This window comes from Staurois parvus, unplaced genomic scaffold (genome assembly GCF_062004578.1).
Source record: "Staurois parvus isolate SC_StPar_1 unplaced genomic scaffold, SC_StPar_1.0 ptg000686l, whole genome shotgun sequence".
NCBI classification, from domain to species: domain Eukaryota; kingdom Metazoa; phylum Chordata; class Amphibia; order Anura; family Ranidae; genus Staurois; species Staurois parvus.
In genome coordinates this window covers 4,171,581-4,189,240 of record NW_028318482.1, presented here as the reverse complement: position 1 = coordinate 4,189,240, position 17,660 = coordinate 4,171,581, and the positions used below count along the sequence as shown (strand labels likewise).

The 17,660-nt window shown below is 39.3% G+C and overlaps 1 protein-coding gene across 1 annotated transcript in view; it reads left to right on the top strand.

The window, feature by feature from the left end:
* The window catches only part of LOC149447462 (synaptotagmin-1-like), a 348,270-nt gene extending 334,226 nt beyond the window's left edge, over positions 1-14,044 (top strand). Inside the window, exons 8-9 of the mRNA XM_089652580.1 lie at positions 10,028-10,161; positions 11,946-14,044. Of these exons, the coding sequence (XP_089508706.1) occupies positions 10,028-10,161; positions 11,946-12,155 (344 nt within the window). The 3' untranslated portion in view covers positions 12,156-14,044. The remainder of the gene's footprint in view (positions 1-10,027; positions 10,162-11,945) is intronic.
* Positions 14,045-17,660: the final 3,616 nt, after the last annotated feature.

The window sequence follows — 17,660 nt, the reverse complement described above, 5'->3', positions numbered from 1 at the left end:
CTCCCCACAGTGCTTTGGGGAGTGGGCCACATATTAATAGCCCCAGAATCCACCATCCTCTGTGACTGTGGCCCTTACTGTGCTCAGAGGCCTACTGGGGCCTTGATACTGCCCCAGAGGGTGTCTCCCTGCGGGGCCCTGTACTCAGAATTGGAGGTCCTCTGCTTCCTGCTTCTCATCCGTCCCTCTCATGTCCTGAGTTGGGATCCAGTGCCATCATCTTGCTCCAACGTGAATTTATTGCAGGATTGCTGCGACTTATGTTCTATCTACCCTCTCAAGGCCTGCTGAATATTTTTACAATATAATGTTATCGCATATGGATCTGACAGCTTCCATGTAACTACAACCCTGAACCTATTTTGGGCGCTATAGGTCCCCTGGGGTTATAATCTTCACTCACTTTCCAATTTTCAGTTGATCACCCCCGGGAGATTTCTTGTATGCCGTCCACCAAGAAAAAAAAGGGACAAGCTCAGAAGTCCCTCACAACATACCTACTTAAGGCTCACGAGATCTGCGGCATGTCTCCAGTCAATACAGAGCAAGCATCCCTGTCCGATCCCGCGCGGGATACCACCGCTCCCTTATCGGCCTTAGTCAGCGAAAATACACAGCATCTCACAAAAGGGGACTTGGAGTCCTGCTTGGAATCTATGTACGCCAAACTAGCTGCCAAATTTCAATCAGAATTGCATAAAAGCACTAATGTTCTCTCTCAGGAAATAGCCACGCTGGGCTCTAGGACAGACCGCTTGGAAACCAAACATGATGAACTTAGCCTGGCCTATGGTGAACTTTCCAGAGAACATGATCATTTACAAACGGCTTTTTCACAACTGCAGGCGCAGGTCGAGGATCTTGACAATCGCAATCGCAGAAATAATCTGCGAATCAGGGGAATCCCGGAGTCTATGTCAGATCTTTCATTAATTATAACCAAATTGTTCAAGTCACTCCTCCCAGATCGTGACCCTGGATCTTTTGCTTGTGACCGCATCCACAGAGCCCTACGCCCTAAACCTCCTGCTGACAAGCCGCCTAGGGATATTGTCTTGTGCATGAAGGATTTTCTGACCAAGGAAGAAATCCTTAGAGCTGCTCGCAATACTCCAACAATCTCCTTTGAGGGCTCGGTTTTACAAATCTATCCTGATGTTTCCCCGGCCACGTTGGAAAAACGTAGAAAGATGAAAGAAGTTACAACTGCCCTGTTCTCAGCTCGTATCCGCTACAAGTGGGGCTTCCCTTTTAAGCTGATAGTTCCACACAATGGGAGCACATATATAGCTACATCCCCTCCCGAAGGTAGAGCAATCTTGGCCAAATTGGGCTTGGCGGATGCCCCATCACCTCAACGTCCACCCTCCACCCCTCGTATTTCTCCCATTTGGCATACCCCTTCCCCACGGAGGGATAGAAGGAGAGTCAGACAAGAACCGGGTTGACGTGTCCACTCTCACTTGCCTAATACTCATTGTCTTGATAGTCTTTGGTTTGGTCTATTGTTTTTTTATGACTTTACTAAGATTTGGGACACAGGGATTTTGCTCTCTATTTTTTACATTGTCAGGTTGTGTATTTCTGTGGTTGTTACTGTGCTATTTTTGCAATACTGAATATTTTGTATGCCTTGCATTGATAATTGTACGGGTTAAGGTATAACAAGGGTCATTGGACCCTCCTAATTGCGCCCATTAATTCATGGTTGTACTACTCTTTGACACGTTACCCCACCCTGCCTCCTGACATGGCCGGAGGTGTCGCCGCCCGATTGCGGGGTGGCAGCTCTGTTCTCCATGTTCTAAGGGGACAGGGTTTGGGCCCATGTGGCCCCTTAATGTTTGAACTTTTTGTTTTATCAGGTATGACGACTTTTCTGCCTGATCCACGTTCTTCAGTTACCCTTTCAAATATAGAAGATGTTAAAGCTTCTTCTCCATTGTGTTTTGCTTTTTCTTTTCTTAAAACTTTAGTGCATGTGGATGGTATTATGTCGGTCTGTGGACGTCACGACCCCTATGTTGGGGTCTGGAGGTCCCCTAGACTGGTTCTGCCACCTGTATGTCTGTCTGATGCAGACTTGCGGGTTTCTATGTCTAGTCAAATAACTTTAGGGGATATCCTTGTAATGTGTACTTTTATGGTGATAGTGGCAGGCTCTGTTTATTATGGTAATGCAATGTATTTCGCATAATGTCCAGGGTTTTAATTCGCCAAATAAGCGCAAAACAGCCTTTCTTCAATATAAAAGATTAGGAGCAAAAATCATCTTATTACAAGAAACACATTTTGCAGCCGCAAAACACCCGACCTTTTTTCATAGATCCTATAGGCAGGGGTATTATACCCTACATTCCTCCAAGAGTAGGGGAGTGGCCATTTTTCTACATAACTCATTTCCTTTTGAGGTTCAACAAGTGTATCGTGATCCGGACAGTAGGTTTATTATTCTTAAGGGCACCCTTTCAGGTCGAGAACTTACAATTGCTAATGTTTATGCACCAAATTCGGCACAGGCTACCTTTTTTTCTAAATTCTTTGGTGCTCTGGATAAATTTTTGTCCCCCCATCTATTGGTGGGTGGTGATTTTAATCTGGTGGCAAATCCTCTTTTGGACCGTAGCTCTGCCTCGCACACTTCCCAAGCTTTCCCAAAATCCCTTTCTAAGAAACTAGATACCCTCCAGTTGGTGGATGCTTGGAGGGCGCACAACACGGGAGCCAGGGATTACACATTTTATTCCCACCCACATGACTCTTATGCTAGACTAGACTATATCTTTTGTACCCCTATTTTGCTAGCTAATTCTAGGATAGCTAGTATTCATTTGAGCACCTGGTCGGATCACAGTATTATGGCCTTATCTATCACGTTTGTGGGATTGGCACCTACTCCCTTTTCATGGAGACTTAATGATTCTATGTTGACTGATACTGACTCTCGGCAGGAGGTGGTTACGTCTCTTAAGGAATACTTTCAATCTAATTCAACCCCTGATATTTCCCCAGCCACACTCTGGGTAGCCCACAAGGCGGTCCTGCGGGGCCGACTTATCTCTATGGCTTCGGCCAGAAATAAAAAACGTTGGCAGCAGATACTACTTTTAACCCGAGAATTAGAAGCACACTATAGAAGCCATGTAGCTGATCCATCTCTACTTAATAAACAGCTGTTGTCCCAAAAACGCTTGGAACTAAATGCCCTACTTTCCCAAAAAACTGAAAAGGCCCTCCGCTGGTCGAAGGCCTCGTTCCTATTACATAGCAACTCAGCATCTACCATGTTTGCTAGGAAATTGAACCATTCTTTGCGCCCCCCACATGTGTATAAATTGCGTACTAATTCAGGTGCTATCTCATCATTACCTCAGGAAGTTTTGGGTATTTTTGAAAATTTTTATTCTAAACTACTGGCTTCTCCACAGTCGGATTCTGTTTCTCTATCAGATTCATGGCTAGATTCTATACCCCTTCCTGTTCTCACACCTTCTCAGATTGCCTCTCTTAATGCCCCTTGTACTTTAGAGGAAATAACATGTGCAATAGGAACGCTGAAACGCTCTACTGCACCGGGTCCTGATGGATTTACTGCTGGCTATTATAAACATTTTGCCTCTACATTGGCTCCATACTTGATAACACTATTTAATGATGTTTTACAGGGGGGTAAATTCCCCGAGGAGATGTTGTTAGCTAACATGTCTCTAATACCCAAGCCACAGAAAGACCACTGTTTGCCGCAAAACTATAGACCAATCTCAGTAATGAATAACGATCTGAAGATATTTAGCCGCATTTTGGCGAACAGGTTGGCTTCTATTATCTCCTCTTTGGTATCTCCAGACCAGTCGGGTTTTATTCCCGACAGATTTATTACTGATAACATTCGTCTCACTCTAAACGTTATCCAAGATGCCAATTTACATTCCAAAGAGGTTCTGTTGATGAGTTTAGACATAAACAAGGCCTTTGACAGTGTCCTTTGGCCCTACTTGTTCTCTTTGCTACAGAAAATGGGTTTCAGTGATGGGTTCTTGGCAGGCATTCATGCCCTATACGATTCTCCTAAAACAAGAATAAGGCTTCCTGGCTGTAACTCTGACTTTTTTACATTGGGTAGAGGTACCCGTCAGGGTTGTCCTCTTTCGCCCCTTTTGTTTGCGCTGGTGTTGGAACCTTTGGCATTGGCGATCAAATCACATTCGGATATTTCTGGTTATTCGTTATTAGTTTCACACTTTAAGCTGAGCATGTATGCTGATGATGTTATGCTTTTTATTACTAACCCGTTGACTTCTTTGCCCAATTTGTGTGCCGTATTGAATGATTTTGCTAAAGTGTCAGGCCTCACTGTTAATTTTACCAAATCGGTAATTATGCCTGTTAATGTTCCTGACTCCCTAAGTGCATCTCTCCGTAGTTCTTTTCCATTTCGCTGGGTCAAGGACAGGATATCCTATTTGGGGATTAATCTTGCTCCAAGATACTCTGATGTGTTTGTGGCTAATTATCCACCATGTGTGTCACGTCTCTCTACTCTACTGAAGATTTGGCATGGTTATCATATCTCCTTTCTGGGTAGAGTCACGGCGGTTAAAATGAATATCTTGCCCAAACTACTTTATCTTTTTAGAGCACTTCCAGTTCCGGTTTCAAAAACGTTTTTGGATCATTTTCAGCGGATTATTAACAATTTTATTTGGGGAAATAAGCATCCACGTTTTGCCTCATCCATTTTATATCGCTCACAACGGACGGGAGGTCTTGGTCTTCCCAATTTTTGGCTATATTACCTCTCGGCTCGTTTTGCGCAATTGTCACAATGGGCTACTATTAACTCTCAAATCCCATGGATTAAGTTTGAGTCTCAGTCGATACGTCCTTTTTATTTACCGGGAATTTTGTGGTCTAAAATCTCCCCCCGATCGCTTACTTTTCATAACTCTATAGTGACCCACTCACTGACACTTTGGTCCAAATACAAGGCTAAGCTGAGTTTAGTCTCTCATATTCCCCCAGGTGTTTCATTTTTTGGTGATCCTACTTTTGTTGTAGCCTTCTCTTCCCCTCACATGTTTCGTTGGTGGTATGATCGATCCTTTATCAGATTATCTGATTTCCAAAGAGGAGGATCTTATATTACCTTCGATATGCTGCGCGTGCTATTTGATGTTCCTCTTCGTGAGTACCTTCGTTATAGACAGATTAGGCACTTTTTTAATGCACACTTTGGCCTTACCCCGTCTTCTCCGATCTCTTTTTTTGAGCGTGTCAGCCGTGACTCTCCTAGAGGTAGGGGTCTTATTTCAGATCTTTATCACCAATTTTTGATCTGTCTTTTTCATGCTCCTCCTATGTACAGGCAGAGGTGGGAGGAGGATTGTGGTATCACTTTTTCGGATGAGGATTGGGACTCCATGGTGGATAATATATGCAAGAGCTCTAGATCTCTTTCGGTTCGTGAGACGGCCCTTAAAGTTTTAACCAGATGGTATTATACTCCGTCCAGACTACATACAATGTTCCCACAAACATCCCCTTTATGTTTCCGGGGTTGTGGCCGCACAGGTACTTTGGTCCATATGTTTTGGGATTGCCCAAACATATCTTTGATCTGGCGTAAGATATCTGAGGTGGCTACCTCACTATCGGGCAACCCGATACAGTTGTCTATACAGACCTGTTTATTGGGGGTTCATATCCCAGGGGTCTCTGATGCCACTCTGAGATTGCTACATACATTATGTATTGCCACTTTGTGGTCCATTGCCCTGCATTGGCGGTCTAATGCTGTACCCTTGGACTCTGTTTTACACAGAATTGACGCTGTAATGCTTATGGAACGTATTCATTATACACTACTGGATAAGATGCACTTATACGATAAAAAATGGGAGTCATGGAAGGATTGTAGACATTTATTGCATGATTGACAACATCCCCAATAAGGAATGGCTGACATATATTGTTGATAGCTGTATCACTCAATCTGTTTTATCATTATGTATCTCATGCACTCATAACTTTCTTTCTTCCTCTATCTTCTTTTTTATGTTAATATACTTTTATGTATTGTATGGTTCAAATGTGCCATATTTTTGTTGACAATATCACTTTCATACTGTGCTGTTGTTTTACTGTCTACTTATGTACAATAAAATCGTTTGTAAACAAAAAAATAATTATAAAAATGATACTGAGATATATTTCGGGAAATAAAATCTGAAAATAAGCTATGAAGTTTTATGTAGGGACAAGGATAATGGGGGCCTAAGTGTGCCTGATTTTAAGAGATATTATTATGCAGTGTTACTTTCATGTATTTTTGATTGGACATATAATGCACTAAGAAAAAGTTGGGTGAATATAGAAAACACATCAAGTGGGACAAAATTGGATAAGATAGCATGAATTCCACATCAATAGCATATATTTGGAGAAAATATAAGCACTTACACACAAAATGCAAATAGGGTATGGGATATGATTCATAAACAAATGGGGTGGGAGTTCAATTCTATGTTTATACCATTGGTAAACACAGGTCTCTTCCCTCCAGGGAGGGAAGACATTTGAGGTGAATGGATAAGAAAAGAGAATGCACAGTTAATGGATATAGTGGACGGGGGGAAAATTCGCTCCTTCCATGAGTTAAAAAAAAGGAGGAGTTATTTTCCGCGTTAAACGAGTGGAGATATTTCCAGCTAAAACATTTTGTTCGCTCCCTAAGCCCTTAAGACCAATGATGGATTTAAATTCACTAGAACAACCTTTTAACACAAATAAAATATGGAAACATGGTACTTCCCAGATTTATACAGTTCTAATTGAAATGGAGGGAGAAGGAACTAGGAATAACATTCAACGTGCAAAAGAAAAAGAAAATGTTTAGATTAATACATGACGCGGTAGACATGAAGGTGGTGGAAATGAATTACAAGTGTTTGGCAAGGTGATATTACACCAAGAGTGGTACATAAACAACAAATAGATAAATCACCTTTATGTTGGAGAGGATGTGGAATAAAAGGCACAATGGCACATATATGGTGGGAGTGCCCTAAAATTCAGGAGTATTGGGAAGAAATAATTTATTTAATTCAGGAGATAACGGGGGTTGAGGTCCCGAAAGATCCAGGCACATGCTTATTCCATAAAACTGAGATTACAGTATTTATTTATTTATTTTATTTTATCGAGTTTATATAGCGCCAAAGGGTTTGCTCAGCGCTGTACAATAGAGGGGGGGACAATACATGAAACAGTACAGTAACAACAAACAGCACACAAGGGGTAAGAGGGCCCTACTCTTTCGAGCTTACAATCTAGGAGGGAGAAGAAAAACATAAGAACTCATTGGCATTTCATCTGATAAATGCGGCAAAGGGATTAATACCTAAATTTTGGCAAGAGCAGGAAAAACCAAAAAAAAAAAAGATTGGATAAGTAGGGTTAACTATGTACCTAAGATGGAGGAACTCTACCACCAGGAAGAAGGGAGAGATTCAGAGAAAGGTGGGAGAAATGGGATAAGTTCAAAGAGGAATTTAAAGAAGATAGGGAGGAGATACGAAAGGAAGAAAGAGAAGTGTGTCTTGAGAGTGAAGAGTAAAGAGGTAGCACGAGGAGATAAGAGGGAAAAATATTAGGGAGCAGAAGGGGGAAAAGGGGGTGGGAGTAGGTGTGTGGGTTTTTGTCTTTAGATAAAAGAGGTATAAGGGAATTGTGTAATGTGGAATATCTTGAAATTTTAACAGTGTAATGTGATATATTGACAATTAATAAAATATTTATATAAAAAAAAGAATACTGGAAACACAGGAGAAGCTAAATATTGCTAGTGTGCACAGGAGCACTGGTTTTTGGTGACAGTCTCTAAAAAAACATTGAAGAGGCATATGGGGCTTGGCAGCTAAGAACGTGACTTGTTGCGTGAAAGCCAAGTTGAGGATTTTCTGCGGTGCTGGCGGAAACTGGAAGCTGGTGGCTGCACGCAGAGAAAAAGACCTGAATGGAGCACAGGTGACTGTGAAAAGGTCTGCCTAAGAAACAATAATTGGATAGTTTAGGTAGTACCTTATAAACATTGCTGTGATGAATCTGAAGAAAATTGTGCAAACATTGTACAGTCAGATTAAAAGGTATATGTTGATTTTAAGCTTCTAACATACAATTCATGAACTCTATACACTATCCTTATATCCGTTTGTTAATCAACATTATCTTACAGTACCCACAGTATTTATTTTATGAATCCCAACATGTCAGCATATCACTGTGGACAGATTTTTACATTTTAACATGTGGCATCTAGCTTACAACTGTGGATGAGTAGATGGTCATAAACTGAAAGATTGGTGTTAGATAATTCACATAAAAAGTAGACTTATTCTGTGTAAGGCAACAATAGTAAAAACTGATAATAAAATACTTGTCCAGGGATTTTATTTTTCTTTTGAATGATAGCTTTTTTGTCCAGAGCGATCCAACAGCCTGAATGATCAGTCAACATGAAAGCAATTTTTTTTATTATATAGATACATTGGAAGCACAAAGTGAAGGATACATTTTTGTGTTTTTCCCTAACAAAATAGACATAGGAGTAGACAGTACAAAAAAAAAAACAGCAGCTCTGTGCAGATATCAAAAAGCTTTTGAGTAGTCGAAAAAGTTTTAAAATAAAGGAGATTAACATTGATCTTTCGATTTGTTTCATTCATAAAAGTAAATCTTTTAAGGTGACTAGTACGTTTGTGTGTGTGTCTGGGGATGTTGAGGTGCACAAGGTTAACTCTTAGATCTGGGGTTCGCAGGTAGCAGGGCTTGAGACCCATTCCCCCATATTATATAAAATTTAGTGGGCCATCCCCTGGCCTCGTAAGCTATTTTATAAAGAGGCAGCTCCAGATACTTATATTAATTGATGTCTAAGGCCACTGGTGATGTCCAGATCAGTGCTGTGGTTTTCTATGTCCCCAAAAATACCAAATAGACACCAGTCTGGGTTACATATATTGGGATTATTAAAGTTCTGGGATATAAATTTAGTGGCTTGAAACCAAAAGGTTTAAGGTAAGCAATCTAGCAGATTAAACTCCTTCATGCCAACAGTACACATATATGCTGTCTCTCAGCAAGTGGGCCTTGATGCTGAAAGACCACATTTATGCGTACCAAAATGTAAAAAAAAACCTGTGCCAAGACCACGCAGTGGCAGATCCTAAAATGCCAGGCGCCCAACATCCCTTGCTCTTGCTTCAGCATCTGGAAGTATTTAAATGAGCCCTGAGAGTGTGTTAATTGGTTGATTGTTGAATTGGTGTAGACATTTCAGACTCCTTTGCTGGCTGTCAGGAATCTTAGGAAAGTCTTTCAGTTATGGGTTATACTAAATGCGATTGTTGGGAGAAATTAATTGGGTTTCATGAGGAAGTATCTGAGAGACTATAATTGTTTAACAACATTGATAACCTTAAATTGCCAGTGGTAGTATGCAGTCTTCCTGTATATAAGATTTGAAAGTGTTTCAAATGCGGATACCACTGCTGCCTCTGTGGCTGTAGCTGCATTGGTCAGTACTGAAAATAATCACTAGTGTATAAAGTATATAACTGCTGAGAGGCATAGCAATATGTCTGTCAGTCAGACAATGTCAAGAAGAGACGCTGCTAATTAGGTAGGGAAAATTTAAAGGGGGGGGGGGGGGGCTGGGATATCAAGGGCTTTAAGGGCTTTAAGTCCTGGAAAGTATGTTTAGATATACAAACAGGGGAGTTTAAAGTATATATAGAAATTTAGGAAGAAACATAATTTTAAATAAATTGAAGGTAAGTAAGAGGGAGACCACCCAAACATAAAAGTATGACCCCTGAGGCCTACAATAGTTTTGGTCCAACCAAGGTTTCTGAAATGAAGTTCATTAGTAGGTCAAGTGAGTATTGTTAAGAAAACAGAATGCCACAGAAAAGTTGGACATTATCCATTTAGCTATTTTCTTGTTTTTTTTTTTTTTTTACTTCTCTAGATCCATATGTGAAGATTCATCTCATGCAGAATGGCAAGCGACTGAAGAAGAAAAAGACCACCATTAAGAAAAACACCCTGAATCCCTACTATAATGAGTCATTCAGCTTTGAGGTTCCTTTTGAACAAATTCAGGTGGGGTACCATGAAAAACAGTAATAAAGCATCCACTGTCAGAAATGATCTTCATACTGTATATCAGATATTTTTTTAAAGTATAGAAGTTTTCTTTCTCTATTTTCATTATTTGTTGTTTGGGAGTTTAATAGGCTTAGTTAAAAAAAAATGTTATATTCTACCTTATTAGATTGGACTGCTGTGCTGATTTAAATAACTGAAAATAAAGTGTTATGTTAGTCGGTTATTTACTTGAGACATGAGAACATGGTGGCACCTGGGGGCCTCTAGTACACAATGCTGTCACCTCCAGTAATTTTATTTCTTAAACTACAATGGCAGGCTCGCAAGCCTGCTCGGCTCTGATGTGTGACACAAACTCCTCATCAGCTTTAATGTGTGACATGGTTGAGTATTTGAGGTCTAAACAAACTACCAGAAAAAGACCATGGGATAGTTGTGCACTAGAATGATTATTGTGGAATGTTGTCTACTGGGGGTGGAGAGTTGTAATGGAGAGATGTGTACTGGAGAGGGCAGATTTGTGTACCGGGGGAGTTGAAGGGGGCAGAGATTTGTACTGGGGTGTTGGAGAAGGGAAAGTTGTGTACTGACCAGTTGGAGAGGATAGATATGTATTGAAGTGGAGGGAGCAGAGAAGTGTACTGGAAGGGGCAGAAGTGTGCTGGGAGTTGGAGGGGAGAGAAGTGTTCTGGGGGGGAGCGGTGTACGGGGTAGAGATGCGTTCTTAAGGGGTTGCAGAGGGCGAGATATATACTGGAGGAGGTAAAGATATGTACTGGATGGGGTGGGGGGGTTAGAGGGGAGAGGTGTATACTGGGGGGGTTGTAGAGGATGGAGATGTGTATTGCAAGGTTGGAAGAGGTGGAGATGTGTACTAAGGAAATGGTATTAAAATGGATTCTTCCAGTGTTACTTTTCACTGTGGCACAATGTTTGGAATGCATGTCTCACACTACTTTTGCACATGTGCATACTGCTCTAGTCAGCATGCCCCCCTCTAGGCTCCTTCCACCTACCAGACCCAAACTCTTGGTAGAAGTTTTCTAATAAGTGGTTCTCACAACGTGTGCACCCATGCCTACTGCTCTTGTTAACTTGCAAGCCCGGGGCTCCTGCAACCTATAAGCCCATACGCTAAACAATATTTTGCTATTCCTGGGACTTATTGCTTTAACTGCTTCTGGACATATTCCCACTGCTCCTACAAGAGCTGTCATGTTCCCAAAACCCAAGGCAAGTTTAAGACCTTTCATGGCTTCCAGGAGCAGCTGCAAGTTTTTTCTGATTTCTTCAGATGGCATCCCAATTTTTTCATTGTATGGCCCAATTGTTTCATTAGGCAAGGTTTCCAAGAGCTTCCCAAACCATTTTGCACAATTTTACATTATTTTCTGCTCTATAATATACACTTTTTTGAGCCTGGTTTGGTGGATTCCCATTGACTTCAATAGGACTTTTAGCTTAAACATTTTTGAGGCTTGCATGTTTTTAAGTTTCAATAAATCACAGTAGATTTAAATTTTAAGATGCTTTTTCATCTGCATTCACAAGGTTCTATGGTTTTTTAGCTACATCTCTGCAGTATGCATTTACTGTCAAATATCTGTGCAACAAAGGAATCGTTTCTTCACTGACAACTGGAGTCTAATGTACATGTGTCTCATTGAAAAGGCCATAGCATTGGATGCATACATTTCAGGGGACACTATTAGCAACAATTACTTCAGTGACACCATATTGTTTAATAACTTTATTATTCTACTGTTTTATGTCCACAGAAAGTACAAGTGGTCCTCACGGTGCTTGATTATGACAAGCTTGGTAAAAATGAAGCTATTGGAAAGGTCTTTGTTGGCTGCAATGCTACAGGAACTGAGTTGCGTCATTGGTCAGATATGCTAGCCAATCCTAGAAGGCCAATTGCTCAGTGGCACACTCTACAGCCAGAGGAGGAAGTGGATGCTGGCCTTGGACTGAAGACTTCATGATGGCACTTCCTTTGTTTGAATTAGTGGAAGTGTATGTGGGTGCTTGATGGTGCTTCTGCAAGCACAGCTCCACATGCTGCTGTGTGTATATACCTGTTCAAAGCTGTAGCTGTGAAATAGCTTTGAGAAACCTCCTGTTTTGTGGTTATTTGTAAATTACTAAAAATATTTATAGGACTTGGCCAAGAGGCAGTATCCTTTTTCAAAATATCTCAGCTGGTTAATACGAAAATTAAAATACTTGAACTGATAACTTAAAGTAATCTTTTCTTATAGGTTATGAAGCATAGAAGCACCAGTATGGTTCCTGTATGCATTTTTACAACTAATTTTTAGATATTTTTAATTTTCACCGAAATAGCATTAAAAACTTTGCCTTAGAAAGCTTACAGGTGAAGAAAATAAATATGTAACTTTTAGATACATTTATTTGTTGAGAATGATCAGGGACACAAAGGATATTTGAGAACAGATTTTGTGAAGAATGTTCTTACTGTAATTCAGCCAGGTTAGGGGACATTTCCCCTACAACAAAACATGAAAAAAAATCTCTTAGAGATCTGAATTGACTGTCCATTTTGTATACTGTCTCACTTGAACTCAGAATTTAAAGGTAATTACCAAAATGGAGGATCAAAATTGATTCCTTGATGGAAAACAATATAAAGTGGATATGTCATCTCCATATGATATTAACATCTTAAAAGAGTAGACTTTGTTAATCTGTTTACCCATCAAAAAATATGCTTCTGCTATGGTTAGACACTTATTGGTTGAATGTGGCTTCTTATGTCTCTTGGACAAGATTTGGACAGCACCAAGATTTCCCTAGTGAAGGTATGAATTACTTTTCCACTTTGGAGTCTTTCTCATCTTGCTGTCATTTGCAGGATTCTCAGTTCTGCACCTGACACATTTTGTAAGAAAAAAAAAACAAAACAAAAAAAAAAACCAAGAGGGAGAGTAAAGCCCCTTTTAATGGCCATGGCAGGTCTCCAGACTTGGGAAGTTAGGAGCACAAGTATTACCACTAGAGTTTCTTAAAGCCATAAGACACAGGTATGTAATTCGACGAACCAACATCTACCCAAATTTAAAATTTTCATTTTAGGCAAACCAACTTTGAATGAGAAATTTGAATGAGACAAGAATAAGATATTTATTGTATATTGCAGCAATCCTCAGTTTCACAGTGGCAGTAAAAAGTGCAATTAGTACTCTTTATCAGATGTAACCATTTCTCTTCTTATACTGTATTTTCTACTATGTTTGTATGCTACAAAGAACGTTGTCAGCTGGGTCAGGCAATCCAAAACTGATATATGGATGCTACTGGAGGTTCCTCACTTTGTGTATCTTCTGGAGATGCTGGGGGGTCCTTTACAACAGGAGTTCTCAGCTAAATCCTGCCATGTCCATTACTGGAGAATTTTACTCTCCTGCTTAGTTATTATTTCTTACAGTAGGGCAATTGCAGCAGAAAGTCTGAGGCCACTCTTGCTGCAATATTCCACTGAAAATATTCGGGGAGAGGGATGGCATAGAAAGAAACTACAGCAGAAAGCCCTTGTGAGTAAGGATTTCATTTCTGAAGTCGCTATTTATTACTAAGATATCAGTATTGGATGAACCAACACTATAAAAGTATACAAGTAGTTAGAAACTAAACTCTTAAGTCTGCAATTCATTCTAAGATTTAACAGACCAAAGAAAAGTCAAAGATTTAGTGGCTCTTAGTAACATTTGAAGAAAGTTGTGAAACTAGATGCCACTCACTTACCCAAACTTCAAAAATACGTTTGGATACTATGTAAACAACAATTTACTTTAACTGACACTAAAATGATGAACATAAAATGCAGGGAATATGAATAAGCAAATAAATAAATGGACCCACTTTATAACCGCTACTCACTACCACTTTTTTAAGTAGTCAGTACTGCCTAAAGAAATATTCGGAGGGTCAAGAGAAAGAGAAAGGGTCATGCCTTCTTCTAAAACTTTCAAGGGTATCAATGCTGGGAGGTCACTCTAAGAAACACTTTCCTTCACTTACCTCCATTTACCTATATAGCAGTCCATGTTCACAAGCCTCTTGGTTAAGTAGATGCTTTGGGCTCATCTATACATATCGAAGGAAAGAAAAAATGAGTATGTAGCCTCTAGCCAGTTTTCAAAAGTCAGTTTTGCAATGCAGGTAAAACTATAGAAGTATAGAAGTGTCATGTTGGATGGTCATTATTCTCTGCAGTTTTAAGAATGGACCTAATGACGTGTACTCACTTTTATTTCACAGACTGCCAGTGATATTAGGGAGGAATGTCCAAAAATACAAGCGTTTGCATAAAGAACTATGGAAACACAATAAACACTGGTAGGACAACATATAAAATGGTGGTGAACTACAAAATATTGCACATATCTATCTTATGTATATCTTTAGGGAGAAATATTAGGATAATGACAGCTCATCACATGTAGAACACAGCTATATATTTATATATATATATTTAAACTGATTTACTAAAGTAGTTGAGAATCTTCATGCAATATATTGTATAACCAGTTACCTCAATTTTACAATCAGATGAAATAAGTAACAGGAGTTTGTTTTTTACATGTTTGGATAATTGAAGTAATTATTTACACAATTTATTGTGAGAGGAGGTCCAACTCTTTTATTGAATTAGTTGATTTACTTAAGGATATTTGTCAATATCCTTATGCAACTCAGCCTTATTTCCTACGATATATGGATCTGTATAGATCCAAGTACAGTATCTATAGTACCAGGGGGGTAAATAAAAATGGCCCAGCAAACATACCTGAATAGAAATTGATTTATGAAACCCAAATTGTGCAATGAACATTTATCTAATATAATGCATAGATTTTTTTTAAACTTATGAAATACTGTATGTTCATAAATAATGATGGGTTCACTATATAAAACCTTTATTTCCATTTGAATGTCACTTCTCCTCCTTCAAATACAGGACAGTGGGTATTGGGTCTTTGCTTTTAGGGGATAAGGACCTCTTTTGCCACATATTTGGGCTTTAAAGGATTTGATCATTGGCCAGCTCCTTCTTTAATCTTAAGTGGCTTGCAAGAAAGGTAATACTTTTTCCATACTCTGATGGGGTGACATTCAGTGTGAAATCCATGATGGAATGAACCAGTAAGATTTTCACTACATTTTCTTGTTCAGTGTACAATGTATGCCAAAGGTTTCAAGTGGGGCAACCCCAAGTCATCCAGTGCACTAGGGCCTCCAGGGGTATGTTTTGTCTCTGAAAGAGAAAGTGACTATATCAACAGTATATTAGTTTTAACTGACACTAATACAATAAATATGAAATGCAGGGAATTGGTATATAAATAATAATAAAAAAAAAATCGAATGGACCCACTTTATAACTGCTACTCACTGCCGCTTTTTTAAGTAGTCAGTACTACCTAAAGAAATAATTTGAGGGTCGAGGTGAGAGAGAAAGGATTATGCCTCTTTCTAAAGCTGTCAAGGGTATCATTGCTGAGGTGTCACTATAATATAAACATTAACACATAAACGGTTTTGAAGTGCATTTGCTTCCACAGGACCAATTGTGACAATCAACATTCTATTTTGTTTTCTTTTACAATTTGTGTTTTATAAGGAGAGCAGTCAAGCACAATGTCTTTGAAAGCAGGGAACCTGAAAAAGTATGCTGGATTGATTCCTAGTCATTGTTTTAAGCAGTTTCTCTAAGCATTGGAAGTTTCATTTGTTTTTGGCTTGGTTAGCTCTTGAAACAGTTGCAAGGCTGCCACTCACAATGCTTTCCACAGGGCCTTTCCTACCATGTGACATACGAGGTTATCGCTTTGTACCCTCTCTGGGGCTTAATTCCACCCTTAGGAAATAGATCAGAAATACAGAATCGTCATTGCTGCACTGTGTCTGCATTTTTTAATACAGCAAAAACAACGGTGACTGATGTGCAACTTACCACGGATGGATGGAGTTTGGTTTTGAGATGAGAAAGTAGCAGAGGATATTTAGGTGACAGAGTTGATCTAAATGCTTAATGTCTGGAAGTTTTTCTGCCTATTGACTGCTTTATTTCTTTGTTAGGTAACATGAGAGATAAGCATAAGAAGAAAATATATCTGTTAAAATAAGTTTGGAAATAGCTGACATAAAAATTACTGCATCTGTTTCAACAGAGAACTTGCTAGAAATAAGTGAAATTTCAAAATGTTGGAAATGCTTTAATTACTAAGATGTGCAAATCTTTAATGTATGTCCAGCCAAAATGTATTTTTCTAGTTTTCGATAGAAAAGGGAAGGATTAGAACCCCTGTTTTGTTTGTACTGCTGTCCATGCTCCGCTAGAGAGATTTTCCCCATTTTACAAGACAGGAAGTGAGGGAAAATCTGCAACAGGGAAACAGGGTTTTAGCCTTTCCCAACTTATCATTTAAGCATTTCTTCTGTTTGTGTTAGTGTTGGAGAGTTTCCTTCACTTTCCTGAGTAAATGGTAATCTCTGTAACTGCATCATTAGACAGCAGTAAATACTGACAGGGGTTTTAAATCTTCCACACTGTATCCAAAACAAAAAAGTCTGGACTATAGCACCCCTTTAAAGAATTAATAAACCCAAAAGCAAACTTATTATATATTGCTGCTTACCAATCCTGGTTGAATGAGTTTTTGTTTTTAGGCTTTTTTCCCCATTTTTTGTACCTAGTGACTTGGCCGGGAAGTCTGTTAATTTTCAGCTTCCTTTAACAGATCAAGGTGTCCAGCTAAGTGGCAGTTAAAGGGTTGAGACAAACCATTTAACACTGACAGAGTGCTTGCAATGGTCAGCTTTTATTTATGTTAAACCTTTATCACAAAATAAAAAATATATTGTTGCTGTAACTGCCTATAAAGTGTTTGCTGGAGGTTGGCTTTAAAGCAGAACTAAACCCTCTTATTCTTTACAGCCAAGGAAGCTGCCATTTTTGCCTCTGTTTGCTCTGCAGTTGCCATGGTGCCCATGTGATCAGTTATGATACCAGCCATTTGTTGACTTAAGAGTTTGGTTGAGAGAACAAGCAACTGTGACAGTTATCTGTTTTGAGATACCATTAAATCGATGGATTTAGTTCCGTTTCATTTGTTAGTCAAATCCATCTAAATCTACTAGTGCATCTAATAAAACTTTCTTTTAAGATGTTGCTGTCCAAAGGTATCTCAGTTGCTCCTCCATCCAGTGGATGGATTGCCAGGTGATCCAGCCAGGACAAAAAGCCTAAAAGAAAAAATCAAATGCAACCACCACATTTAAGGCATTAGTAAGGCATGGGTTTAATACTAACTTAAGTACAAAAACAACTTTTCAACCAAAAACATGCTTTTTTTCAATATATTCTTTTAATGCAATTGCTTTAGAGTGTAAGCTCATAAGAACAGGGAATTCTGGACTACATTTTCAGATTTTTCTATATGGCGTTATGCATTGTCCTTAATTTT